The 24,793-nt window shown below is 35.7% G+C and overlaps 2 protein-coding genes across 4 annotated transcripts in view; one reads left to right on the top strand and one right to left on the bottom strand.

Moving 5' to 3' along the window:
• Positions 1-16,071, top strand: part of LOC111048166 — a 50,689-nt gene extending 34,618 nt beyond the window's left edge. For both annotated transcript variants that reach the window (XM_039422566.1, XM_039422567.1), the window contains exons 3-5: positions 3,175-3,324; positions 11,846-12,022; positions 14,022-16,071. In XM_039422566.1, the coding sequence (XP_039278500.1) occupies positions 3,175-3,324; positions 11,846-12,022; positions 14,022-14,207 (513 nt within the window). In that variant the 3' untranslated portion in view covers positions 14,208-16,071. The remainder of the gene's footprint in view (positions 1-3,174; positions 3,325-11,845; positions 12,023-14,021) is intronic.
• Positions 16,072-20,543: 4,472 nt separating this feature from the next.
• Positions 20,544-24,793, bottom strand: part of LOC111044916 (transmembrane protein 98) — a 54,397-nt gene continuing 50,147 nt past the window's right edge. Inside the window, exons 7-8 of one of the 2 annotated variants that reach the window (XR_005570657.1) lie at positions 21,496-22,265; positions 20,544-21,460 (exon numbers count right to left, since the gene is read on the bottom strand). Coding sequence is in view for 1 of the 2 variants with exons in the window: in XM_039422569.1 (XP_039278503.1) it covers positions 22,255-22,265 (11 nt within the window). In the remaining variant the exon portion in view is untranslated. Of the gene's footprint in view, positions 22,266-24,793 lie in introns of both variants that reach the window. The other variant, XM_039422569.1, reaches the window with a different exon arrangement.

The following is a 24,793-nucleotide window of genomic DNA, read 5'->3' as shown; positions in this document are numbered from 1 at the left end:
CCCGAATCCACCTTTTAATTGCTATTTTAAATGCAGATATTTTATAGTTAATGAAGTCTGTTACAGCTATAGGTAAGTTTTTTAACAGAACATGGGCTATGTAGTATGAATTAGTAGTGAAGATGGTTTTATTTACCCTTGGCATTTGGATATTGTTATGTATTACTCTACTTGTTGTATAATTATGAGTGATAGTATAATGTCAGAATAGTTTTTGAATATGTATGTTGCCAAAGTTCTAATGTATAATTGCCTGACATCAAGCACCTCCATCTCCGCGAAAACCGCCTCAGTCGAGTAGTCTCAACGCCTCCCAAGTGCAGCCTTTAGAATCAGAATTTGTGTAATGAATAGAGGATTCAAAATAGATCTGAATCCTCCTCCATAAGCCAGGATCCCTCCTTCAATAATTGATTGAACAAATGTGTAATAAATTGTTAGGATTTCGTTCTTGTTCAAATATTCTCTAAGTTTCCTAAAAGCATAAATCATTTTTCTTAGTCTTAAGCCAGTTGCACACAGATCGTTTTTCGGACGTTCGATTCTTTGCCGTCCTTTTGAATTCTATCAGATTGAACAGATGACGTTTGGTGAAGATCTGCTAGAATTTATTAGGACGGCAAAAAAGAATTTGACAAACATCATCTGTTAAATCCAATAGAATCTATAAGGACGGCAATAAATCATACGTCCAAAAATCTATATGTTTGTATCTAGACTGGTGCGTACAGTCTTATGCGCCAGGCTTTTCGCTCATAACACGCGTATTTCGCTTTTCATCAGCTGATGCTATGCTCATTTTATCTGTTTTTATACAAAACCAGTAAGGGCCATACCGTATTAAACGTTTTTTACTTCCCTTGCCCTATTAACATAGGTAAGGAAAGTATTGCTTTCCGAAAAAAATTAAGGTACCCCCATTTCTAAATTTCTATACGTTTCAAGGTCCCCTGAGTCCAAAAAAGTGGTTTTTGGGTATTGGTCTGTATGTGTATGAGTGTATGTGTGTCTGTGTACACGATATCTCATCTCCCAATTAACGGAATGACTTGAAATTTGGAACTTAAGGTCCTTACACTATAAGGATCCGACACGAACATTCTCGATCAAATGCAATTCAAGATGGTGGCTAAAATGGCGAAAATGTTGTCAAAAACAGGGGTTTTCGCGATTTTCTCGTAAACGGCTCCAACGATTTTGATCAAATTCATACCTAGAAAAGTCATTGATAAGCTTTATCAACTGCCACAAGTCCCATATCTGTAAAAATTTCAGGAGCACTGCACCATCTATGCAAAGTTTGATTTTAGATTCCCAATTATCAGGCTTCAGATACAATTTAAACAAAAAATTGTGAACACTAGCGTCAGTTGATCAATTTCATAACGGCAAGGAAAGTTGTGTGAGTGCGCCACACCAGATTTTTTGTTTATAAAGTGATGAGACATAGTATTAGAGCTTGTTCACATGACAGCGACTTACGCTCGGTTGTCGCGCGGTTGGCAAATCGCTCGATTTGCCAGTCTCGTACACATGACAGCGATTCATGAGCGATTTGCCCTCGGTTAAGTCTGAGATTACAACCGCCGCGATTCGCCGGCGACTACTAAAACCGAGCGATCGCGCGACAACCGAGCGTAAATCGCTGTCATGTGGCTCTAAGAGCCTGTTCACATGACAGCGATTTACGCTCGGTTGTCGCGCGATTGACCAACCGAGCGGTTGCCAGGTATAGGGAAACACATGGTTCCGTACACATGCATCGCTCGGTTTTAGTAGTCGCCGGCGAATCGCGGCGGTTGTAATCTCAGACTTAACCGAGGGCAAATCGCTCATGAATCGCTGTCATGTGTACGAGACTGGCAAATCGAGCGATTTGCCAACCGCGCGACAACCGAGCGTAAGTCGCTGTCATGTGAACAAGCTCTTAGCAATGAGTAGGTTCATAGTGTATGAATAACAGTTATTTTTTGCTTAGTAGAATTAGAAGTAATTCTCAAGTGAAAACTTGAGAACCATATTTAGTTGTGAATGTTGGGCTACATGTTTACTCTAAAAAGTGCAAAATAATAACATGATGCTATTAGTGTGGAATGGCAGGCTACATAATACAGGGTGTTCACGAGCTCCTTACCAATACTCTACCTAAACTTGTTCAGGCGTGAATCTATTCATGATGAATTACCAAACAAAACTGAGAATAAATCATTCAACAACTGAAAAATCGGTCGCCATCTTGAACAGTTCTACACCTCTAAAAATCACCCGTTATATACAGGATGATTCTTAATTATGGTAAAATAATTATATTTGATAGTAGAGGTAAAAATAAGAAAAAAAGTTCTTATAAACATATATCCATAAACGCTTCATTAGCGAGCTATACAGGGTAAAAGATTTCGCCCGGAATTCAGTTCATCTGGTGAAATACACCGATGCTGAATTGTTTGGTATAAGTCTTTAGTCTTTTGGTATAAGTTTAATGTCATTTAGATATGTTACTTTCATATAAAAATAAAGCTTTTGATAAAAAACCGAATATTTTATTTGCAATCAGCTACAACCTATGAGTTATTAGTTCTCTCCTCATAAAACAGCAATTTTTTTGTGGTGTAATGTAAATAAGAATATATTTTATTTAAATTTAGTTTACACAGCTTACATAATTCTTTTCAGAATTAATTTATCTACAATTTTCATTGCGAAAAATGATTTGTTTACTGGTCATTAAAGAAAGTTATTGGGCATCAAACGTAAAAGTCTGTGTTTTTATACTTAGATTTTTTGCATATTTCAACTTTTTTCTCAAAAACTAGTCACACTACAGCTTCCAGACTAGTTTTATTCAATTTTTCAAATATTTTTTCATATGAATTCAGCATAATTTTTTTTCAAAAATTCAGCATCGGTGTATTTCACCAGAGGAACTGAATTCCGGGCGAAATCTTCCACTCTGTATAGCTAGCTAATGAAGCGTTTATGTTTATAAGAACTTTCTTTCTTATTTTTACCTCTACTATCACGTATTAAATTATTTTACCATAATTAAGAATCACTCTGTATAATCTATAGCTACTATAGCAGACGCGCGGATAGAATAGAGTGGTCGCATTGCACCTTCAGTTCAGTGTGAATTGTTTGGAGACTAATGTGTGACCTAACCTAAATTTGCAGACAAAGTCGACAACGACCACGGCTCAGCCGGAACCGCCGGCCGCAGAGGAGTACGACGAAGAAGACCAGTCGCTAGTCGAAGAAGACAACGAGTCGCAGTCGCAGACAACCACGACCGAGGCGCCCAAGAAGGGCAAGGGCGGTCTCAAGGTACGTACAACCATTTTCCACATTTAGCTTTACTTATGCTGGCCACTAACGGTAGGTCATGCATCTCAACAGAATGAAAACCTTGTTTGAGCGTCAGTTGATTCCTTAGACCAGTTATAGAATAGACACGGCCCATTGTATATTCATACTGAAAGTCGATGAAGCCAACATCTACTGCCATATCGCCAAATCGTGACGTCAGCATCGGATAGAAAACTTTTCTGTTTACATTGTTTTCCATAGCAGATTGTTTCTATTCCAGCGGGAGCGCAGCGGGAGTTTACCATTTTAATGAATATACATCCTTCTGAAATAGACACAATCTGAAAGTTTTCTATCCGATGATGACGTCACGATCTGGCGATATGGCAGTAGATGTTGGCTTCAGAGGCTAGACTTCCCAGCGTGTCTATTCTATAACTGGTCTAAGGTTGATTCTACACCAACAAAAATTATACTACAAACAGAAACCAATTTAAAATGATCTCCACAGATCCAACTGCCACTCAAACCTAGTTTCTAGTTTTGGTGGAATCAGGCCGTACTGTACCTTGGCTATTCATACTTCATTGTTTGGTATTTTCCAAGTGTAAACACACAGAAAATATACAGAGTGTTCTGAAAAAAGGTGCCCATAAGTCAGGGTGTGATTCCTCACATCAAAAGAAGAAAAAAGTTCTAATTAACATAGGTCCGAAACTACTTAGTTACCAAGTTATACAGGGTGGAAGATTTCAGTTCCCCTGCCGAAACGAAGCCCTATGGGTATTTGTTGGCTGTTAATTGAGATGTACTATTCAACGTACTTTATGTAAAATAAACTGAGAAATTGAATAGAACCGTTTCCAGACCTGTAGCTGCAGTAATTTTTAAGATATGTGACGAAATAAGCATAACTTGGTCCCGAAACACAAGTTCCTCTTAGGTTTGAAGCTGATTTACTATGTTAAATGTGCAATAAACACAACATATTTTCTTACAGAACTTGTAGAAAATCTAATCTCGAATAGAAAGTTGTAAAATAAGTCTATAATAGATAAACGGAACCCTTAAAAAATAATCTTTAATTACATACAAATCGCATGAAAAGAGAGCTTAACAGATTTTGTCTATTTTCGTCACATATCTTGAAAATTACTGTAGCTACAGGTATGGAAACGTTTTTATTTAATTTTTCAGTTCATTTTACATAAAGTACGATGAATAGTACATCTTAATTAACAGCCAACAAATACCAGTAGGCTTCTTTTCAGCAGGGGAACTGAAATTCAGACGTAATCTTTCACTCCGTGTAACTTGGTAACCAAGCATTTTCGGACCTATGTTAATTGGAACTTTTTTCTTCTTTTGATGTGAGGAATCATACCCTGACTTATGGGCACCTTTTTTGATAACACTGTATAGCGTTCATGTTCTAAATTTCATCTTTTTCGTGAAGTTATGTGATACTGGTAGTCTCTCAAACTGTGCCGTTCATACACTCTCACCCCAACAACAGTAATAATCAACAATTTTCGACACTAATAAAACAAGGTTCGGCTTGAACAAACAGTGGAAATTGGAAAGTAAATGCTCTATACCATGGAATAGCTTTTCATGATATCTTATCTCTTTTTACACCTTGGAGACGTGGACCTGGACAGACTGATGTAAAGGTGTAAGGGCCAAGCCACATGAAGCGTTTTTCAGGCGTTTTAAGACGAGTTGGCAGGGCGGGAAGCTCTCCAATTGGCTGATAACCAGCTGATTCCTGAAGGCCAACCCAATCACTACCTCCGCAAACAAAGCCATTGTGCATTCGTGTGACGTCAGCACAGGTAGGGCTCCTACACCAATAAAAACACTAGCAGATATAGATCAGCTGAAATCAATGAATTTTATTGGTGTAGGAGCCCTACCTGTGCTGACGTCATACGAATGCACTACGGCTTTGTTTGCGGAGGTAGTGTCCCAATCAGCCAATCGGAGAGCTTTCTGCCCTGTCGACTTGCCTGAGAGACGCCTAATATGGTCTCGACGTAAGTGAGAAAAGATAGAATAGGCCTATAGTGAGGTCCACGTTATAATGGTAGTGGTGAAAGGTAGGTGAACAATGTTGCCGATTCTCTGTCTTGCCACTGCCTTCTATAGAGGATATCATGCATGCAGATGAGAAATAAAATCTGGAAAGAGCAATATGAACATTTACACTGATCGCGTGCACTTGCTGGTGGCGTTCAGTGTGAGCAGCTATAGGCAAGTCACAACATGTTTCTATGGCTCTTTCCAGATTTTGTTTCTCGGCTCATGCATGATCTTACGTGCACTTGCATGCACATGCCTTCGATCCGCTGTGATCAAACCCTTGTATTGTATGATTCTGTAGAATTGTTGTAGGACTTGATTTGTTTCTTGACCACATCTATTACACATAATGTTTTGAACGCAACAAAGAATTATATTCTGTTTTGATTGATTGCATAGAGAAAAGATAGCATAAGAATATATTCCTTGCTACAGTGAGTTTATGTTTCAAATTTCACTGTTAACTCAAGCCGTTAGTCCTAGTAGTTCTTCTTCGTGAAGCTATGTCCTGTGTGATGCGGGTAGTTTCTCATACTGTGCTGTTCTTACACTCTTACCTAGTCAAAACAGTAATAATAGACAGTAGTCTTCAGTAATCGGCTTGAGTTATAAAAAATCGGCTTGAAATTTGGAACATAACGACCTACACATCTTCTTATGCTGTTTTTTCTCTATTAGTCCAGTCTATATAGACAAAAGGGAGGGTGCTTGCAAAATATATATATATATATATATATATATATATATATATATATATATATATATATATATATATATATATTATATGTAAAAGAATTAACCGGGTACATCCGTTTGTTTTGACTTACTTGAGTCTGACGTTTCGTCGCCATCGCAGACGACATCTTCTGAGGGTGGCGTCGAGATCCACACTGAGTCCTAGGTATTCTTTCTGGGTCGAAGAGCATATCTCCTACCCCCTCCCTCCACTTGCTTGTGCTGGCGCTGTTGGGTGAGTGAAATTCCAGGAAAGTTGTCTTGTTTTGGTGACAATGGTGCTGTAGCGGGTTTCATTGTACCAGGTACTGGGCGTTTGGTATTCAAAATTAACTTCCATAAGGGAGACACGTTGAGGCTGTCGTCTCTTTTATTTAGAGAGCCTTGCTTTTCGATTTCCAACGCCTCTCTCACAATTCTGACTTGAAAATCTCGAATGCTGGCTATTTGTTTGGAATTCACGAAATTTATTGTATGACCAGTATTTTTCACATGGTTATATAGGGCTGAGGTTGATTGTTGATTTTTTATGCTTAATTTATGTTCAAGTAATTAAGTCAAAACAAACGGATGTACCCGGTTAATTCTTTTACATATAATATATCCATCCGCGAAACACTCAAATGTAATATATATATATATATATATATCCCTCTACACTTCCATCCCACATTCTGAAGGCTTAAAATCCCTTGAGCATTTGCTTTCCTCACGGCCCACACCCTTCAACCTCCTTCCTAGTAAACCTTGCCAAACTGGTGCTCACAAGCAATGCCTTCAGGTTTGAAGATGAATATTGTCTTCAAACCCAGGGTACAGCGATGGGCACCAGGATGGCACCATCCTATGCAAACCTATTCATGGGCCTCCTTGAACAAGATTTCCTTTCCAAACAAACCCTATCCCCCCTGATATGGCACGGTTTCATCGACGACATATTCCTCATATGGCCTCATGGACATGATTCCCTCTCCCACTTCCTCAATCAACTCAACTCCAACTACTCTGTCTCCTTCACCTGGAATATTTCTGAATCCTCCATCAACTTCCCAGATGTCAATGTAATCCTTTCCAACTCCAATACCTTATCCACCAATACTTTCACCAAATCCACCCACACTCAACAGTTCCTACACTTTGAGAGTTGCCATCCCTACCACATCAAAAGATCCCTCCCACGTTCCCTCTCAATCCGAGGCCAAAAAATTTGCAGTGATCCCCACCATCTTGACCAGTACCTCGAAAAAACTCCACCAATCCCTCCTGAAATGTAACTATCCTGAAAGGTTGTTACAGAAACAAATCTCCTCCAAAACTGGCACTAATCCATCCACAAAAAATTCCCAAATCCCACAAACTCCAAAGCTCTGTACCAGCTACTTCCCTGGAATTGAATACCTCAAACCTGTCCTTAAAGATCTATTCCATGTCATCTCCTACAATCCCTCTACCAAACACCTTTTCCAGCAACCACCCACCCTCATTTATAAGCAACCTCCCAACCTCAAGAAAATTCTCAGTAAAAACAAATCACTCACCTCTGTTGAAATCCCAACTCCACCTGGTACCCTACCTTGCAAACGCCCCCGCTGTAAAATGGGATTCCCCAAGGAACAGTTCTTGGGCCAATTCTGTATTTGGCATATGCAAATGAGCTATGTTCAATTGAGATAAGAGGAAGAGTAATAGCTTTTGCTGATGATACGTGTATACTATTTGAAGGAAACACCTGGGAGGAAGTTTTTAATCTGGCACAGGAAGAATTGATCAAAGTCGATAAATGGTTGAGAGAAAATTTGCTTACAGTAAATGCAACAAAAACGAAATTTTTAGCCTTTTCTCTGACAGAACGGACGAGACCACCGGATTCTTCAATAATCCTGCATCACTGTGGAAGCACCAACAACCCGTGTGATTGCCCTTCAATTCAACAAGTCAATGAAATAAAATATTTAGGGACAATAGTGGACAACAAATTCAAATGGGACAAGCACATTAATCTATCAATTACCCGGATCAGGAAGCTTCTCTACAAATTCTATCAACTCCGTAAAATCCTCAACTATGAGACATTAAAAACTGTTTATTTTTCTTTAGTGCAATCAATTTTAAGATACGTCATAATTATCTGGGGAGCTACGAATTTTACACATGTTGAACCTCTCTATAAACTTCAAAAACGAATACTAAAAATAATAGGCTTCAAGGAGAATCAATTCCCCACGAACATTCTTTTCAAGGACAGTAAAGTACTGAGTGTAAGACAACTCTACATCCAGGCTATCATCACGCGAATGAGGAGAAACAACGAACACATAAGACTGGCAGATCATAACCATCAAACAAGGCAGAGAAACACGTATTCAATAGTACCAAGGATGAACACTACATTTGGGCAAAGAAACTACACATATTTGGGACCAAAAATTTATAATTCAATACCAAGTTACATTAGGGAAGAATTCAATAGACACAGGTTCAAGAAAAGTTTATTTTCCTGGTTGGTTGATATTGGAGTGGAAAATTGTGAAAATTTAGTTAGACTGTAAATATTGAAACTATTTATTCTTCATTCCACTCTTTACTGTTTTTCATTTTTCGAAAATAACCTTTCTTATTATTATTCCTTAATAGAACATTAATATTTATTTACTAATTCCATAATTTTGTTTGTTTGTATTATACATTTTTACTAATTTTATTATAAAAAACTTTAATCCCATATCAGTGAATGAAGTTTGTAAATAGTAATTATTACACGCAATAAGCAACTAATTACTTATACCCCAACACATATAATATATAGTGGGGTGTATATTTATTCATTGAAATTATCATTTATTCATTGTTGAAACACCGCTGATTTATGTAGTTATATTACAATACTATATTATCAATATTCTAATGTTGCATTCAATCTTCATTGTAATTAATAAGTTTTCATAATATGTGAAATTTGTTGCATAATTGGCTGTTGTACTGTAATTTATTGTAGATTCATGTATGAACCAGAATGTATTGTAACTTACTTGAATTTGAATAAAAATTTGAACTCTTCACTATATAAATGGCGAGAGTATTACATGAATCAACATGAGACAATATAAAAAAAAAAACCTGTCCTATCACTGATTCTTCCATCTCCTTTACCAGTCCTATCACCAACTACACCCACCAAATCCATCAATCCAGTAATTGCATCTCCAAAAATTGCATCTACCTCCTTTCCTGCAACTTCTGTCCTGCCTTCTACATAGGTGAAACCACCACTGCCCTAGACCTCCGGATCAACAATCACAGGGCTTCCTTTGAAAATAATACTTCCCTACCCATGGCTCTGAGCACAACAAGAACTTTGACCAATGCTTCAAAGTCAAAGTCCTTGCCACCCTCCCTCCCACAGCCCCCTCCATAGATGTCAAGACGAAAGAATTGGCTTTTATTTGGGTGCTTGGAGCTGCTTCCAGTCCTGGTCTCAACAGACAGCAATAGTACCATAGCTACCAACTGTTTAATTAAATTGAAATAAATTTCATCATATCATAATAAATTTCACAGCTATCAAATATATATTAAATGTTCAATAAAAATGAAAAATAAATTTCATTCAAGTTCAATTCAACAATTCCTTTCTCCAATTTTAGTCTAATTCTTTTTTTATTTCTAATTTTAAATCTCCTCTTTTCTATCAATTCATAAGCTACACCTTTCATTATTCATAACTCACTCAAATCTTAAATATCCCGTTTGTAATCGCCCCCTAAATACCCCATCATGTCCCCTGAATCTGTACCTTTTTTCTCTCCATCCGTCTGCACCGCGTAATCTGTGGTCTCTGCTGCTACAATTGAGTCTCCGTGCGTACTCAGTGGTCACATGACCGTTGGATTCAAAACTGCAGTCTGCTCGGTTGAGAAAGGAGACTCAGTCTCCGAAAATTTCCCCCCATTTCTAATGTAAGTTTTTAAGTGTTTTCAATCTATTTATGTCTTGTGTCTCCTGTTTTAATTTATATATATATATTATATATATATATATATATAATATTATATATATATATATATATATATATTGTACAAGGTGCGCCAGAGAAACTTACTTATTTGAAAAAATTCCCGCGCGTTGAATTGGTTGAGTAGAGGGGGCGCATCTGGAGTAGAGGGGGAGGTACCCAAGTTTATCCTCCCTCAAGTAAGTAGCCATCATGCTCTGGTCTAGAGAGCTGCGGGCCTTCGCAGTTGAGAGCTTCTTCTCTAATGGTGGATCACTTGCTGCTACGCAATGTGACATCTGCGCTGGAACATCGATTTGATATTCCTCCTCACAAACTCGTTCCTGGCTGTAATTCGATTCCGTCATGGTTTAACTCATTTCGGGAGTGTGGAAGTGTCGCTAAACCCAGAAATGGACTTCAACAAACCATCAAAACTCCAGAAAATATCGAAAGAGTGAGGCAGTCAGTTGTGCGTTCTCCCCGGCGTTCGACTTGCAAACACACAGCTGCTATGGCAATTTCTGACTCCACTGTTCGACGAATTTTCCATGAACACCTTCAATTTCATCTCTATAAATTGGCTGCTGTTCAAGAATTGACTGAACGCGATTTTGTTGCCCGTCAAAATGCATGTGATATGCTGATTGACAACCTGCCTGAAGACGCGGTCATTTTTATCAGTGACTGGGCTCATTACCACATGCGTTTCCTCAATGCGATTTTTTTAGGGTTATTTGAAATCCCTGGTTTATGACGATCGACAACGGACCATAGCACGCCTTAGCAAGAACATGCCAACATACCGATTGATATACTGCAACGAGTGGATACAAATTTCAAAAACCGACTTCATCAGTATATGCATAATGGGGGTCGCCATTGATCTGATGTAATTTTCAAGATTGTATGAAAAAATAGGAATATTGCATTCTCAGATAAAAAAAGATTAAAACAATAAGTACTTATGTTTTTATTGACCTTTCAATCAATCATTTATTTTCCTTCCAAAACATACATGAAAATGTACATTAAAAAGTCAAAAAACTAAGAAGTGACAGTTTGAAATTCCTTTTTTACAGTAAACTCGTTTATACTGCTAAATCTATCAAATATGCTCTCAACAATTCGTTGAATTTTGATCTATCACGTTCATGCCAAATGTAACCTGGGAGACTACCAATAAATTAATGTTATTCCCATGTGCGTTGCACTTTGTTTATACTTTCCCTTATTGTGTTTCTTTATTGTAAAATTATTTTTATTTCTTGTGTTGTAATTATGTACATCTACTCGCCGTGGGAATTTCGATTCGTTAGTTTTTATATTTAATATTGTCCTATAAAGCTGTACACTGTTATGAACTTTAACTTACTGTAAAATGGCTTGCATGAAAAATGGCTCTCTATCAAGATTTAGAATTATTCTTATTGCTTCTCTTTGTAATATAGGTGTATTTTATTCAATTTTGAGATGCTTGTTCCTCCATATATTTCAATTCCATATGAAATGTGGGAATGGATCGGTGCAAAGTACACTGCTTTTAACGTTTCTAAGTTGGAAATTTTTACTAGTCGTCTCAGCGCGAAAATTCCTGAGCTTAATTTTTTCAAATAAGTAAGTTTCTCTGGCGCACCTTGTAGAACCGATTTTTTGAAAATATATTGTTTGGATAAATAACATAAGTTTAGAACCAATTTTTTCATGCAAAATTTATTTTTTGAAAAAAAGGGCGGTGTGGTGCGGCCCTTCCGTAGCAACACGGATCTCCTGGAGACGCTGAAAAGACGTCGCGCCCAAGTCGGCTCCAACCACGGACAGGTCGTCTCAACAACCACCACTCAACCCACCCCCACTCCGTCCTCCGACAAAACTTACAAGTCCAACAGCAATGGACGAAGGAACAAGGTAAATTCTCATAGTATATAATGATATTCACGTTATAAAATCAGTGTAAATTATAGGACCACAGAGTTGTAGAACTTTAAGGGTAGCCGTCCACTGGAACCGTATTCAAAACCGACCCGTTCGGCCGTTGGATCGGACGAATCTGCCGGCCGTTAATTCGGCCGAATATGGTCGCCATTAGAACAGTTTATGTCAGTCCAGTTCAGTAGTTGGCTGAACTATTGAATAATTATTGAATTAACTACTATCATAGTCACCAAAGTTTTACATAAACAATTATTATATTGAGATTTTGAAAATTGAATAAACAAATATCAACTAAATTAGTTATTCATTAGTTATTCATTACAATAATCTTACCTTTAGATCCTATTTGTTCAGTAATCTTTGTCTACAGATTCCTTTGAACATCACGACGATGATATCTTTTGTCTCGCATATCTCTTGCATAACTCACTCTGTATAGTAGCTGGGGGTGCCAAATTTGGCTCCGTCATTTCTCAGGTAAAGAAGCTTTATCTATGGTGCATATTCAAGCCAAATCTGAGCTACTTTTTTCAACTTACTGTTTCAAAACGCACGATGGTTGTTAGTCCATGATTTTTGTCATCCTTTTTTGAAAAATAAAAATCTCTCAAACTTTGTGACCTTATGCTGTTTGATGCGAGGAAACGAATCTGGAATCCTATTTACAAATTCCTTACCGTTCATTAGATATGGCCGTTTGAAAATATGCAAATTTTATGTTTGAAGCTGCATAAAACTCATCCTGTATAGTAGGTTGGGTTCCCAAGTTTGGCTCCGTCATTTCTCATTTAAAGCTGTATCTATGGTGCAAATTTATGCCAAATCTGAGATACGTTTTTTTCAACTTACTGTTCCAAACGCACGATGGTTAGTCCACGATTTTCCTCATTTTTTTTGTGAAAAATTAAAATTCAAACTTCGTGACCTTATGCTCTTTGATGCGAGGAAAACGAATCTGGAAAACGAAAACGTCTTTGAACGGTAATAACCGATTTGCTTTCGTGTATCCACAGAACGCACACAGGTTTCGCCTGACGCACCATCAGCCCACACTATTGAGCCGACTGTCACCCCCACCTTTCAATCGTCTTGTTTCTATGAAGGTCATCAGGAATTATAGCATCTACACCAATTTTTTGCCGCAAAAAATAGGCGCGCTACTGCTATTCGTTATTTTTTTTCACCTATGAAATGTATTCAATAATTTATGCTCACTTTGTAGATTACAATATGGAAACCCCAAAAATTGCTCCACAATCAAACAATTACAAAATTCACAATAATAATCAGAGTGACTCTTTTTTTTCACTTTTTGTGTAGTTGAGAAGTTGATATTGTGGTAATTATTCATATTGAATGAAAAAGACTAAGAAGACTAAAGACTTTTTTTTGACAATTTCTTAGTCTTTTTCATTCAATCAGAGTGATCACTCAATTTAAAATAAAAAATCCATGAGTAATTCCCGGTTTTCCAGAGAAAAATTTCAAACTTTCCAGGTAGAGTATCCGCGGTATTTGAGGAACAAGATACATTCGTAAAGAATTTATTATGGAAATCTTCAGTTTGATATATATTCCATGACGAATTGCGAGTAGCATATTTAAATTTCCAAATTTATTGATAATTTTTGACTTGACAAGAATATCGATGTTTTTATATATTTTTTAGGTTAGGTAGTTCAAAAACTTTGCCAATTATTATTGCTAGCTATCAAGTATTTTTTTTTTTAGTTGAGTTTATTGTTTCTGTACACTTATTTTTACTAAATTAATTGAATTTTTTTGAAAATTCATGAGTTATTAGAAAAATTCATGAGGAATTCAAGGTTCTCCCGGTAGGTGGCCACTCTGTATAATGTACTAAATAATAAATATTTTAATCTCGGTTTAAATTAGACAGGCTTTTGTGCAACTGAGACTCAATGGTGTTCAATAATCTAGATTTTGTTTAATCGATTTGAATGTGTTGCAGATCGCAGATCAAACAGGCAGCGACTCGAATCGCAAATCGGCAACTACGCAGTCGCAACCTGGAGCTTCCAGGCGATTCTCACCGCGCGGCCAGGCCAGCGTCTCCCAAGAAGTGGCGACATCTAGCGAGGAAGCACAAACCACCAGATCGGCCAGGCTATTCGCAGGACGCGGCCGCAAGTTCTAAACGCAGTATTCTGTCGCCGACGTCTAGATGAATGCATTCCATAGTGAGATTCACGTTATGAAGTCAGTGGAAAAGATAGGGCTACAGGGGTGCCGATTCTCAGCTTCTATTTTACTCACCACTGCCTTCTAGATAGTGGTGATTCAAGTCAACCCGGTATATCTGATATATCAATTTTTTATAATTCTTGTTGATAGATGGGCACGTTAAATGTCCCGGCTGATATATGACAGTCTCGAGGTCCATTCACGGCTTGAATCTTATATTCATGTGAGATGGAACCTCCGTCAGGGACTTCACACCAATAAAACCATACGATTATTAGGGCCAGACCACATCATGCGTTTTTTAGCCGGTCAACCCAATCAATTAATCGGAGATCTTCCTGCCCTGCCGACTCTAAATACCCCCAAAAACGCCTACTATGGTCTGGCCCTTATTATTTACAGTCAACTCTAACTTATACTATATATACTATGTATACATAGTATATAGAATATATTTTATTATACAAGAAAATGTTTTATTTTCTCAAGATTTAATAATATATTTTTATAATTGGGGTAAAATATTTTGGTAGTTCATTATATCTTTTCATAGCACACACACACGATTTGGCAACGGTGCGGAGTTGGAATAGGATGGAGCTATCTGCTTTGTACAATGACAAAGAAGGATAGCAAACCAATGTTAATCAGGTGCTCACTTTATAGCGTTAATCTCACTATAGTATCATTACTTAGATAAGTGGTCCTTTATATACGTGATAGACAGACGTCTAGCGATAATCAAAATAGACTATATTAACTTTTCCTTACAGAGCTACTACTATTGTTAGAATGAAATAAGAATTCTCAAGTATCTATTTCTGGGTAGTTAGGAATTTTTATTTCGTTCCATAAAATAGACTATTATTCAATCGATCTTAAATATGTAACAGTGTGTGGACTTGATATTGAAATATTGTTAAGGTCTCTTTCTTCTATAGGTTTCTATAGGGAACACATATTAGAAATTAGGAAGCAATGTTGTATTTGCTTTTTGGAATGTATTGTATTGTTTTTTAAATAAAGATTTGAAGAAGGTACTGCTCAAAGATAGCTTACAGTGATGTCCACGTTATAATGGCAGTATTTGATTAACATTGGTGTTGCTATCCTTTTCTAGCTCCGCAACGTTTCCAGATAGTTTTTAACCATGTATAGATATAATTAACTAACAAAATATTTTACCTCAATCATGAAAATTTATTATTTCCTCAGCATTATATAATATTATTTAAAACAAGAATCAACAGTTGATATTACATCAGATATGCCTTTATCAGCTATCCACTATAGAAGACAGTGGCAACACTGTTATCCTATCTTTCTCCACTGCCATTTTAACGTGAACATCACTATACTTGGTTATACCATAGCATAGAGTAGAATGCTTGCGGGAATCTAGCTGGTTGCAAAAAACTGTTAAATTTTATGATTAAAATACCACGAGAACCAATCAGACAATCCAATCAAGCTTTGTAGAAAGAAGATTTGTTCTCTTAAAATTTAATAATGATTAGAACTCAACAGCCTTTTTTGCGACAGAGCCATAAAGTTTGATAAAAATGCTGGAAATCGTCATCCTTTTTAGAAAGAAAAATCGTTATCAATAATTTTAATTATAAAATTATTCTAGAGCTATAAACGATACTCTCAACCCGATGGATAATTTTCAAACCAGTGAAAAATTACAATATTTTATCAACTATTCCTTCAAAAACTGAATTGTATATGCCTAGTGTACCAAGTAGATAAATCACTATTGTGTGAAAGCTATAAATTAATTTAAAAAAAACCTATAAAATGATATGAAATTTCCACATGAATTGATACTACGTCTTTTATCTTTGAGACATCTAAATCAACTTGGATACTGTGTAAGTTATTAACAAAATGTTAATAACTTAAAACGTATAGATTCTATTAGATTGAACGGAACTTGACTAACACATATGTTTATCATGTGTATGATAAGTTCAATCTAATAGAATCTATAAGGACCAACATTTTGTTAATAACTTTGGTGTAAATGCAGCTTAAGCACTACACATGTGAAAAAGTCAATAGTTTTGTTTATGACCAGTATAAATGGTAACTTCAGGAAATTTGAATAATTCAAAAGTCTTCTAATTTTCAATATTTCCTTCATATTTCATTGCATTTTCTTTGGAAAGTTTCATCTGAGTGAATAGTTTTGGTGGATGTTGAGAAATGTATACCAGCAACTTGAATTTTGTAGCTAACTTGACAAGTATTCTTAAAATTTAAGATTTTAACCATTTAATGGTCTTTCAATTTGTAGCTCATTTTATAAGCATAGGTTGCAAAACTAAACTACTTGTGTTTATACTTTTTTTTTAATTATCATCTCCTAAGTTATACATTCTAGTTACCGTAGATCATTCTTTTTATATCAAGATCTGTTTAGTAAAGAAATAATGTATAAATATGGCGTTGAAATTGTACAGTTTGTAAAGATTTTATATTTGAAATTGTTTATGTTAATTTCTTCTATTATAAGTGATTATATTTTGTAGTATAGTGAGGTCTACGTTGTAATGGCATTGTTTGATTAGCAATTGTATTGCTATCCTTGTCTATCATTCAACAACAAAGCAGATAGCGATATCTCTTTTCGCTTTGCTCTGTCGCCAGATCGTTTTTTAACAATCTAGAAATATAATCAATTCACAAAATATTTAATCTTGATTATGAAAATTCATCATTGAAAAATATAATTTCTTGCCTGATGAAATACAATTGATTATTTTAAACGATAATGAACAGTTAATATTACATCAATAAACCGTTATCAATTACCCTCCATAGAAGGTATTGACAAAACATTGTTCTCATATCTTTCTCCACTGCCATTATAACGTGGACTTCACTAAAGGTAATTTTTAAGTCGAAATAAATGAAAAACGAAGCTTCCTCATTGTGTACTGTATTTTACCTTATCAGCAAGTATTAGGTAATAGTATGCTTATTAGCAATATGAAAAATATTGAACCAAATAAATTAGTAACCTATTAATTTTCATTTGAAAATGGACCCAAAATGTCTAGTTTTAGGCTCGGTTGTACAAAAGCCTGTTACTTTATAATTATGATCAAATGACACGAGAACCAATCAGAGAAGCCTTCTTTTCAAAATAGCCTTCTCTGATTGGTTCTTATGACATTCAATCATGATTAAGATTTAACAGGCTTTTGGGCAACTGGGCTTTGAAGTTTCATTGGTAGCACGCACGAATTATGAATGAAAATTGTGGGTTTGTGGGGTTTACTCATTTTAACTCCAATTTAGATTATTCATGTAATTTTGACAAAATTATAAATAATTCTTCTATTACTTTCCTTGCCCTATTACCATAGGTAAGGAAAGTATTAGTATTGCTTTCCTAAAAAAATTTAGGTACCCCAATTTCTAAATTTCTATACGTTTCAAGGTCCCCTAAGTCCAAAAAAGTGGTTTTTGGGTATTGGTCTGTGTGTGTGTGTGTGTGTGTGTGTGTGTGTGTGTGTGTGGAACTTAAGGTCCTTACAATATAAGGATCCGACACGAACAATTTCGATCTAATGCAATTCAAAAAAGGCGGATAAAATGGCGAAAATGTTGTCAAAAACAGGGATTTTCGCGATTTTCTCGAAAACGGCTCCAACGATTTTGATTAAATTTATACCTAAAATAGTCATTAATAAGCTCTATCAACTGCCACAAGACACACATCTGTAAGAATTTCAGGAGCTTCGCCCCATCTAAGCAAAGTTTTGATTTTAGATTCTCAATTATCAGGCTTCAGATACAATTTAAACGAAAAATTTTGAGTGGAAAAGATTGAGCATGAAAATCTCTACAATTGATGTTCAGTAACATTTTCACCTAAAATTGAAAATAAGCTCGAATTTCGAGAAAATGTGATTATTAAATTACAAACTGTTGATTCTATTAAATCATTCACTATGAAGAGATAGCAGACTTCGTGTGTCTCCAGCGTTATTGTTCTGTCACCAGCTGGCTCAGATCTTTGAATTAGTAGATTTGAGATGCGCGTGAACACTAGCGTCAGGTGATCAATTTTCATAACGGCAAGGAAAGTTGTGTGAGTGCGCTACACCAGATTTTTAAGATAGACCATCAACATTCATAATATTGTTTACACGATCACTTCAAGATCATGATCATTTCATCAAATTGATCACGTTAATACCCAAACACACAATTGATTGTAATTATTGAATTTTTCAAATAGGATTTTTAAAGTTTAAATCCAGGCTGATGAAGCTCCCTCTCAGGAGTGAAATGCAATAGGTCTACCTCATTTCGCCAAGAAAAGTAAGTGTTTTAAAAATATTTACAAATGTAACACAGTAGTATCTAAACTACAACAAAGATTTTACCCTCGCTTTACTAACTACCAGTTCATTTGTCGCAGGTTCATTTAGCATTTAGGTTTAGTGATTCTTTGTGAAAAATATATAATGAAATGGTGTGATATAGGCCTAATAATAATCAAAATCAATCAATGAAATCAGTTTCTATTTTGACAAAACAATAATAAAATAACGAATAATAATACAAATCAACATAAATTACCAAGAATACTGTATTAAATGAATACTTCACACTGGCAAAACAAAATCACTCTGTCTCTCTCGCTCTTAGGCGGCTAACTGTGCTCGATTCAATTTTTTTTATAGCAAGTCGCGCTCATTTTTTTCAAGTTTAACAATTATTATTGGCTGAGAAACGATTTATACTGCTTTTGTGATTGAAAACTACCACAACATTGTGATTACTACAAAATAACCTATTCACTTATACCTATTATACTACTTACACTTATACCTATTCACTTATACTTATTCACATAACCTATTCACTAAGTAGTGGCGCAGTCGCAGGAGATTGCTCCGTTTCACTCTCTCTCCAGGTGAATGCGTTGCTCGCTTCGACCATTAATATAATGGTCGAAGGTTGCTCGCCACTGCTCCCATTCGTGCTCTTTCCAGACGACCGTGAACCGAAACGAACGCTCTCACTCGCTCTCATTGTGAGCGCATAACTGGGAACGTAACGCAGTTTCTTGAAGTGTCACCCGGCAAACCAATTTATAAGACGTTGTCACGTCAAAATTAGGTACCCCAATTTCTTAATTTCTATACGTTTCAAGGTCCCCTGAGTCCAAAAAAGTGGTTTTTGGGTATTGGTCTGTGTGTGTGTATGTGTGAGTGTATGTGCATCTGTGTACACGATATCTCATCTCCCAATTAACGGAATGACTTGAAATTTGGAACTTAAGGTCCTTACAATATAAGAATCCGACACGAACAATTTCGATCTAATGCAATTCAAAAAGGCGGATAAAATGGCAAAAATGTTGTCAAAAACAGGGGTTTTCGCGATTTTCTCGAAAACGGCTCCAACGATTTTGATCAAATGTATACCTAAAATAGTCATTGATAAGCTCTATCAACTGCCACAAGTCCCATATCTGTAAAAATTCCAGGAGCTCCGCCCCATCATGCAACGTTTGATTTTAGATTCCCAATTATCAGGCTTCAGATACAATTTAAACAAAAAAATTCAAGTGGAAAAGATTGAGCATGAAAATCTCTACAATTGTTGTTCAGTAACATTTTCACCTAAAATTGAAAATAAGCTCGAATTTCGAGAAAATGTGATTATTCAATTACAAACTGTTGATTCTATTAAATCATTCACTATGAAGAGATAGCAGACTTCGTGTGTCTCCAGCGTTATTGTTCTGTCACCAGCTGGCTCAGATCTTTGAATTAGTAGACTTGAGATGCGCGTGAACACTAGCGTCAGGTGATCAATTTTCATAACGGCAAGGAAAGTTGTGTGAGTGCGCTACACCAGATTTTTAAGATAGACCATCAACATCCATAATATTGTTTACACGATCACTTCAAGATCATGATCATTTCATCAAATTGATCACGTTAATACCCAAACACACAATTGATTGTAATTATTGAATTTTTCAAATAGGATTTTTAAAGTTTAAATCCAGGCTGATGAAGCTGGAAAAGTCAGAAAACCCTCTCAGGAGTGAAATGCAATAGGTCTACCTCATTTCGCCAAGAAAAGTAAGTGTTTTAAAAATATTTACAAATGTAACACAGTAGTATCTAAACTACAACAAAGATTTTACCCTCGCTTTACTAACTACCAGTTCATTTTTGTCGCAGGTTCATTTAGCATTTAGGTTTAGTGCTTCTTTGTGAAAAATATAAATATATAATGAAATGGTGTGATATAGGCTTAATAATAATCAAAAAATCAATCAATGAAATCAGTTTCTATTTTGACAAAACAATAATAAAATAACGAATAATAATACAAATCAACATAAATTACTAAGAATACTGTATTAAATGAATACTTCACACTGGCAAAACAAAAGTACTAGTTATGTATACATAGCTTGTGAAAAATACGGAAACAACTTATATTTTTTTTTTAAGGGAAATTTGACAATAGGTCTAATTGGGGGATCCTATATTATTAAAAAAAAAACTACTTTTCTGTCGCTTCAAAATTTTGGTACGTCATTTTGAATCCAACTACATTTTTTTAGATAGGAAGGGGTAGTAATACAATACATGATTTCGATACAGAATTTAAAGATAAAATTAATGGCGAAAACCGCAAATCAATAAGTCAATCCGTTACATGGTTATTCACATTTAAAAATACAAATGAAACATACAATAATGAAATAAATGAGTTCATGAAAATCTAAAAAATTCTAAACTATCAAATTTTACTTTTACAGTATTACCGTAACATCCAATCACATATTTAACAATTTTAACAGAAAAGTTTGAAAGTATGATTTATTAATATTTTAAAATGTGAAATAGCTTTTCTCTTGAAATTCTGTATCTAAATCATGCATCATATTACCAACTTTCCATTTAAAAGAATGAAGTTGGATTCAAAATACCGGACCAAAATTTTGAAGCGACAGAAAAGTGTTTTTTTTTCTAATTCGAATAGGATTCCTAATCAGACCTATCGTCAAACTTTCCTTTTGAAAGAAATATCAAGCTGTTTCCATGATTTTCACCAACCATGTGTAAACATGATACCGTTTCGTAACGTGCCTACCTGCATAAATATATGAACATATAAATCTGCCTACCTGCATAAATATTATGAAAATATAAATCTGCCTACCTGCATAAATATTATGAAAATATAAATCTGCCTACCTGCATAAATATATGAAAATATAAGTCAAGTCATTATATAGAGTGCGGCATCAAAACTTCCTTCAAAACACACAGTAAGTCAGAAAATTTTCATTTCATTTTCAGAATGAAAGTGTTAATTTAAAGTTTTGTTTCATGCAGATTTGAAGAGCACATCATCAAATTGACCTCCCCCCGTCCACTCGGGATACACTTAAAATAATTATCTATTTCTAGTATTTGATATTACCCTAGTATTTGATTTACCCTTGCAGGTTGGAAATTTCTTCCTGTAGACCTACGATGTTCTTTCAATCTTTGAAGGTCGTTGGACGGTTGACATATAGGATATGAAAAAACCTCACAGAAAAAATCACACGGGGACATCATAATCGGGCCATTACAAATCACCTTTGATTAAAATAAGGCATTCTGGCAAGTGTTACTTCAAATATATATTATATCCATTTTGCATGGATGAAAAAGAAAGGAAAAAGAATTCTCCTCGCAGAAAGTCCACGCATCTGCGTGCTGATCGCCTTGGATATTACAAAATTGAATCGGGCAAAAGAAAGGAGACGGGGCCGCGCTAACAGTGCACTGGGCTATTGTTCCAAAAAGGTGCATTCCCTAACTCTCCACTACAATTCTTTATTTTATTAGGCACCAAAAAATATGAACAGTTGATATTACATCTAAGATCTAAATGATTTGGCACAGCCAGCAAAGTTAAACTTGTGCGCTAGCTGTGAGTTTATAAAGCAAACAGTACGAAGTAGCCTATAGCAATACTGAAAAATGGAAAAAAATATATACCTATATAATAAATATTATAGTAATGCTTCTTATAATAATACAATGATAAGAATTGAATAATTTCGTGTTAAAACCAATTATACAGGTGATAACCAAAACCAGTCATCCAGCCTACATTTATCGAATCTTCTAAATGCAAACTAATGAAGAATACAATAAAAAATGAAATTTTCAGTTGTGAGCACATCCCAGTGCTGATCAATTTTCATAAATAATACAAAAGATAGAAAGACATTCCAAACTCAAAAGAATCATGAATAGATTTATTGTCCTCTGATTCTGCTTCATTACCCTCATTAGTGCTCCGCGTGGTTTCTTGAAGGCAATTCTAGCTGGTAGCACCATAAGCTAGGTTTACACTATGTAGCTCAGCTATATAGCTCTGCTACAAGTTCAAAAAGTGACACTGGAGATCTGCTATATAGCAGTTTTAAGCCTATTTTCTCAGCTAGCAGAAAATGAGCTATCCAAAATTTTCGGTAAACATCAAAGAGCTACAAGTCAACCCTTTAAACAAGATTGAAGATTTTTATACATTAGCTAGGAATATTCGGTTATAAGTTGAAAATCAGGTGACATATTATCATAAGGTACTGATAGTGTAACTTACTGATGTAATATATTTGTATTTTGTATCATGTTGTATATATTTGACACTTGTATTGTATCTGAAGACCTCAGATATCGCTGCAATAAAGATTCTATTCTATTCAATTTTTGTTTATAGCAGAGCTAGATGTAGCTGCTCTGTCCTTGAAGGAAGGCTGCCGCAGCTGTTTACTGCTGTTTGCAGCTGATTAGTGCCTGCTGGGTTTACACCAGATATACCGACTCATTTGTTTTCAGAGTGCTAGTAGGTTACTGCGCATTGCCAGCATTTACTTTTGATTTATATATTATTGTGTAATAATGTAGAGTGAATTTGACTGGAATAGAGACAAAATTATCCAATATCTTCTTTCTCTTCTCTGTGCTGAAAATATCACAGTAGCTGTGGCGAAAGCAGCGGCTGCTGCAAGAACTACCTTCTTCTTCAACATCTGGCTGGGAACTCAGCAGTGAATACTGGTTTATTCCAAACTATATGTAGCTCTGCTACAAGTAATGGCATCAAAATGGCATCACAGAGAAGAAAAAGAAGATATTGGATAATTTTGTCTCTATTCCAGTCAAATTCACTCTCCATCATTGCATAATAATAATATATAAATAAAAAATAAATGCTGGCAATGCGCAGTAACCTACTAGCACTCTGAAAACAAATGAGTCGGTATATCTGGTGTAAACCCAGCAGGCACTAATCAGCTGCAAACAGCAGTAAACAGCTGCGGCAGCCTTCCTTCAAGGACAGAGCAGCTACATCTAGCTCTGCTATAAACAAAAATTGACATGTAGCAGAGCTACATCTAGTAGAGCTACATATAGCTCTGCTACATTAAATAAGCGTTATATCTACTTATAGCAGAGCTACATCTAGCAGAGCTATATTACTTTGCACCTTACATTAGTTACTTGTATTTTCTGCAATTATCGAATGTAAATCAGTGATCAAGTACTTGTAATTATTGTACTATTACCAATGATTCATTTGATGAAACTCAACTTGCTCACAAGCTGTATACAGACTAACTTTAGTTACATACAATACTCATTGGAAATATGATTATTTGGCGTCCTTTAAAATTCTATTGGATTGAACACAGCTTAGCAAACAAACATAATATGATCTGTATCTTGTGTTTGTCAAGTCTTATCTAATATTGTAGAATTTATAAGGACGGCAAACAAATTTACATCCAAAACTCGTTGTGGGCTTTACACACCACGTGCGTCCGACTAAATTTGTACTTAACATCGATATAATACTTTGGATGTAAATTTGTTTGCCGTCCTTATAAATTCTACAATATTAGATATGTGTGTGTTTGTTATGTGTGTGTTTAGCAAATCACTGTATGCTACCACTGGTTTACAGCTGAAAGTGCCTTCAAGTAACTAACTACACTGGTCCACCAATATATTCCTCGGAGTGGAAACCTTAACAATTAACACGAAAATGTCGAAATTCAATAAGAGTAGGCGACCACTGTAGAACTTCTACCTGTCCATCCATTGTTTACGGCGGCCCGTCTTGTTGCTGTAACCCATTGAATCGCTCACAGCCTTAATGTTTTCATGTGCTATAATGGGCCATGGAAATTCAGATCATCGTCTTGTTGAACTATCCGTTTTTTAAATAATGTAGTAATCAACAAAACAATGAATTTCCGGCCCGGAACACGGGCCAACAGGGTTATGTTTTTGAAGGGACGGATCCAAAGGTTCAAAGAGCCTCACACGTCAACCGAAACTTATTGTGTGTCCCAAGTATGTTAGTTAGGCAAACAAACTCCTGTGTCCTTTCCAAGGTCCATGAATTTTTCCCCTATACTAACATCCCATTCCTCACCTGGTTGCTTGCAGCCAAACAGAGCCCTTCTTCCAGCTTCAGGTCTTTCCCAAT

The sequence above is a fragment of the Nilaparvata lugens genome, chromosome 3, assembly GCF_014356525.2.
Source record: "Nilaparvata lugens isolate BPH chromosome 3, ASM1435652v1, whole genome shotgun sequence".
In the NCBI taxonomy this organism is placed as follows: domain Eukaryota; kingdom Metazoa; phylum Arthropoda; class Insecta; order Hemiptera; family Delphacidae; genus Nilaparvata; species Nilaparvata lugens.
This window is presented reverse-complemented; position numbering and strand designations above follow the sequence as displayed.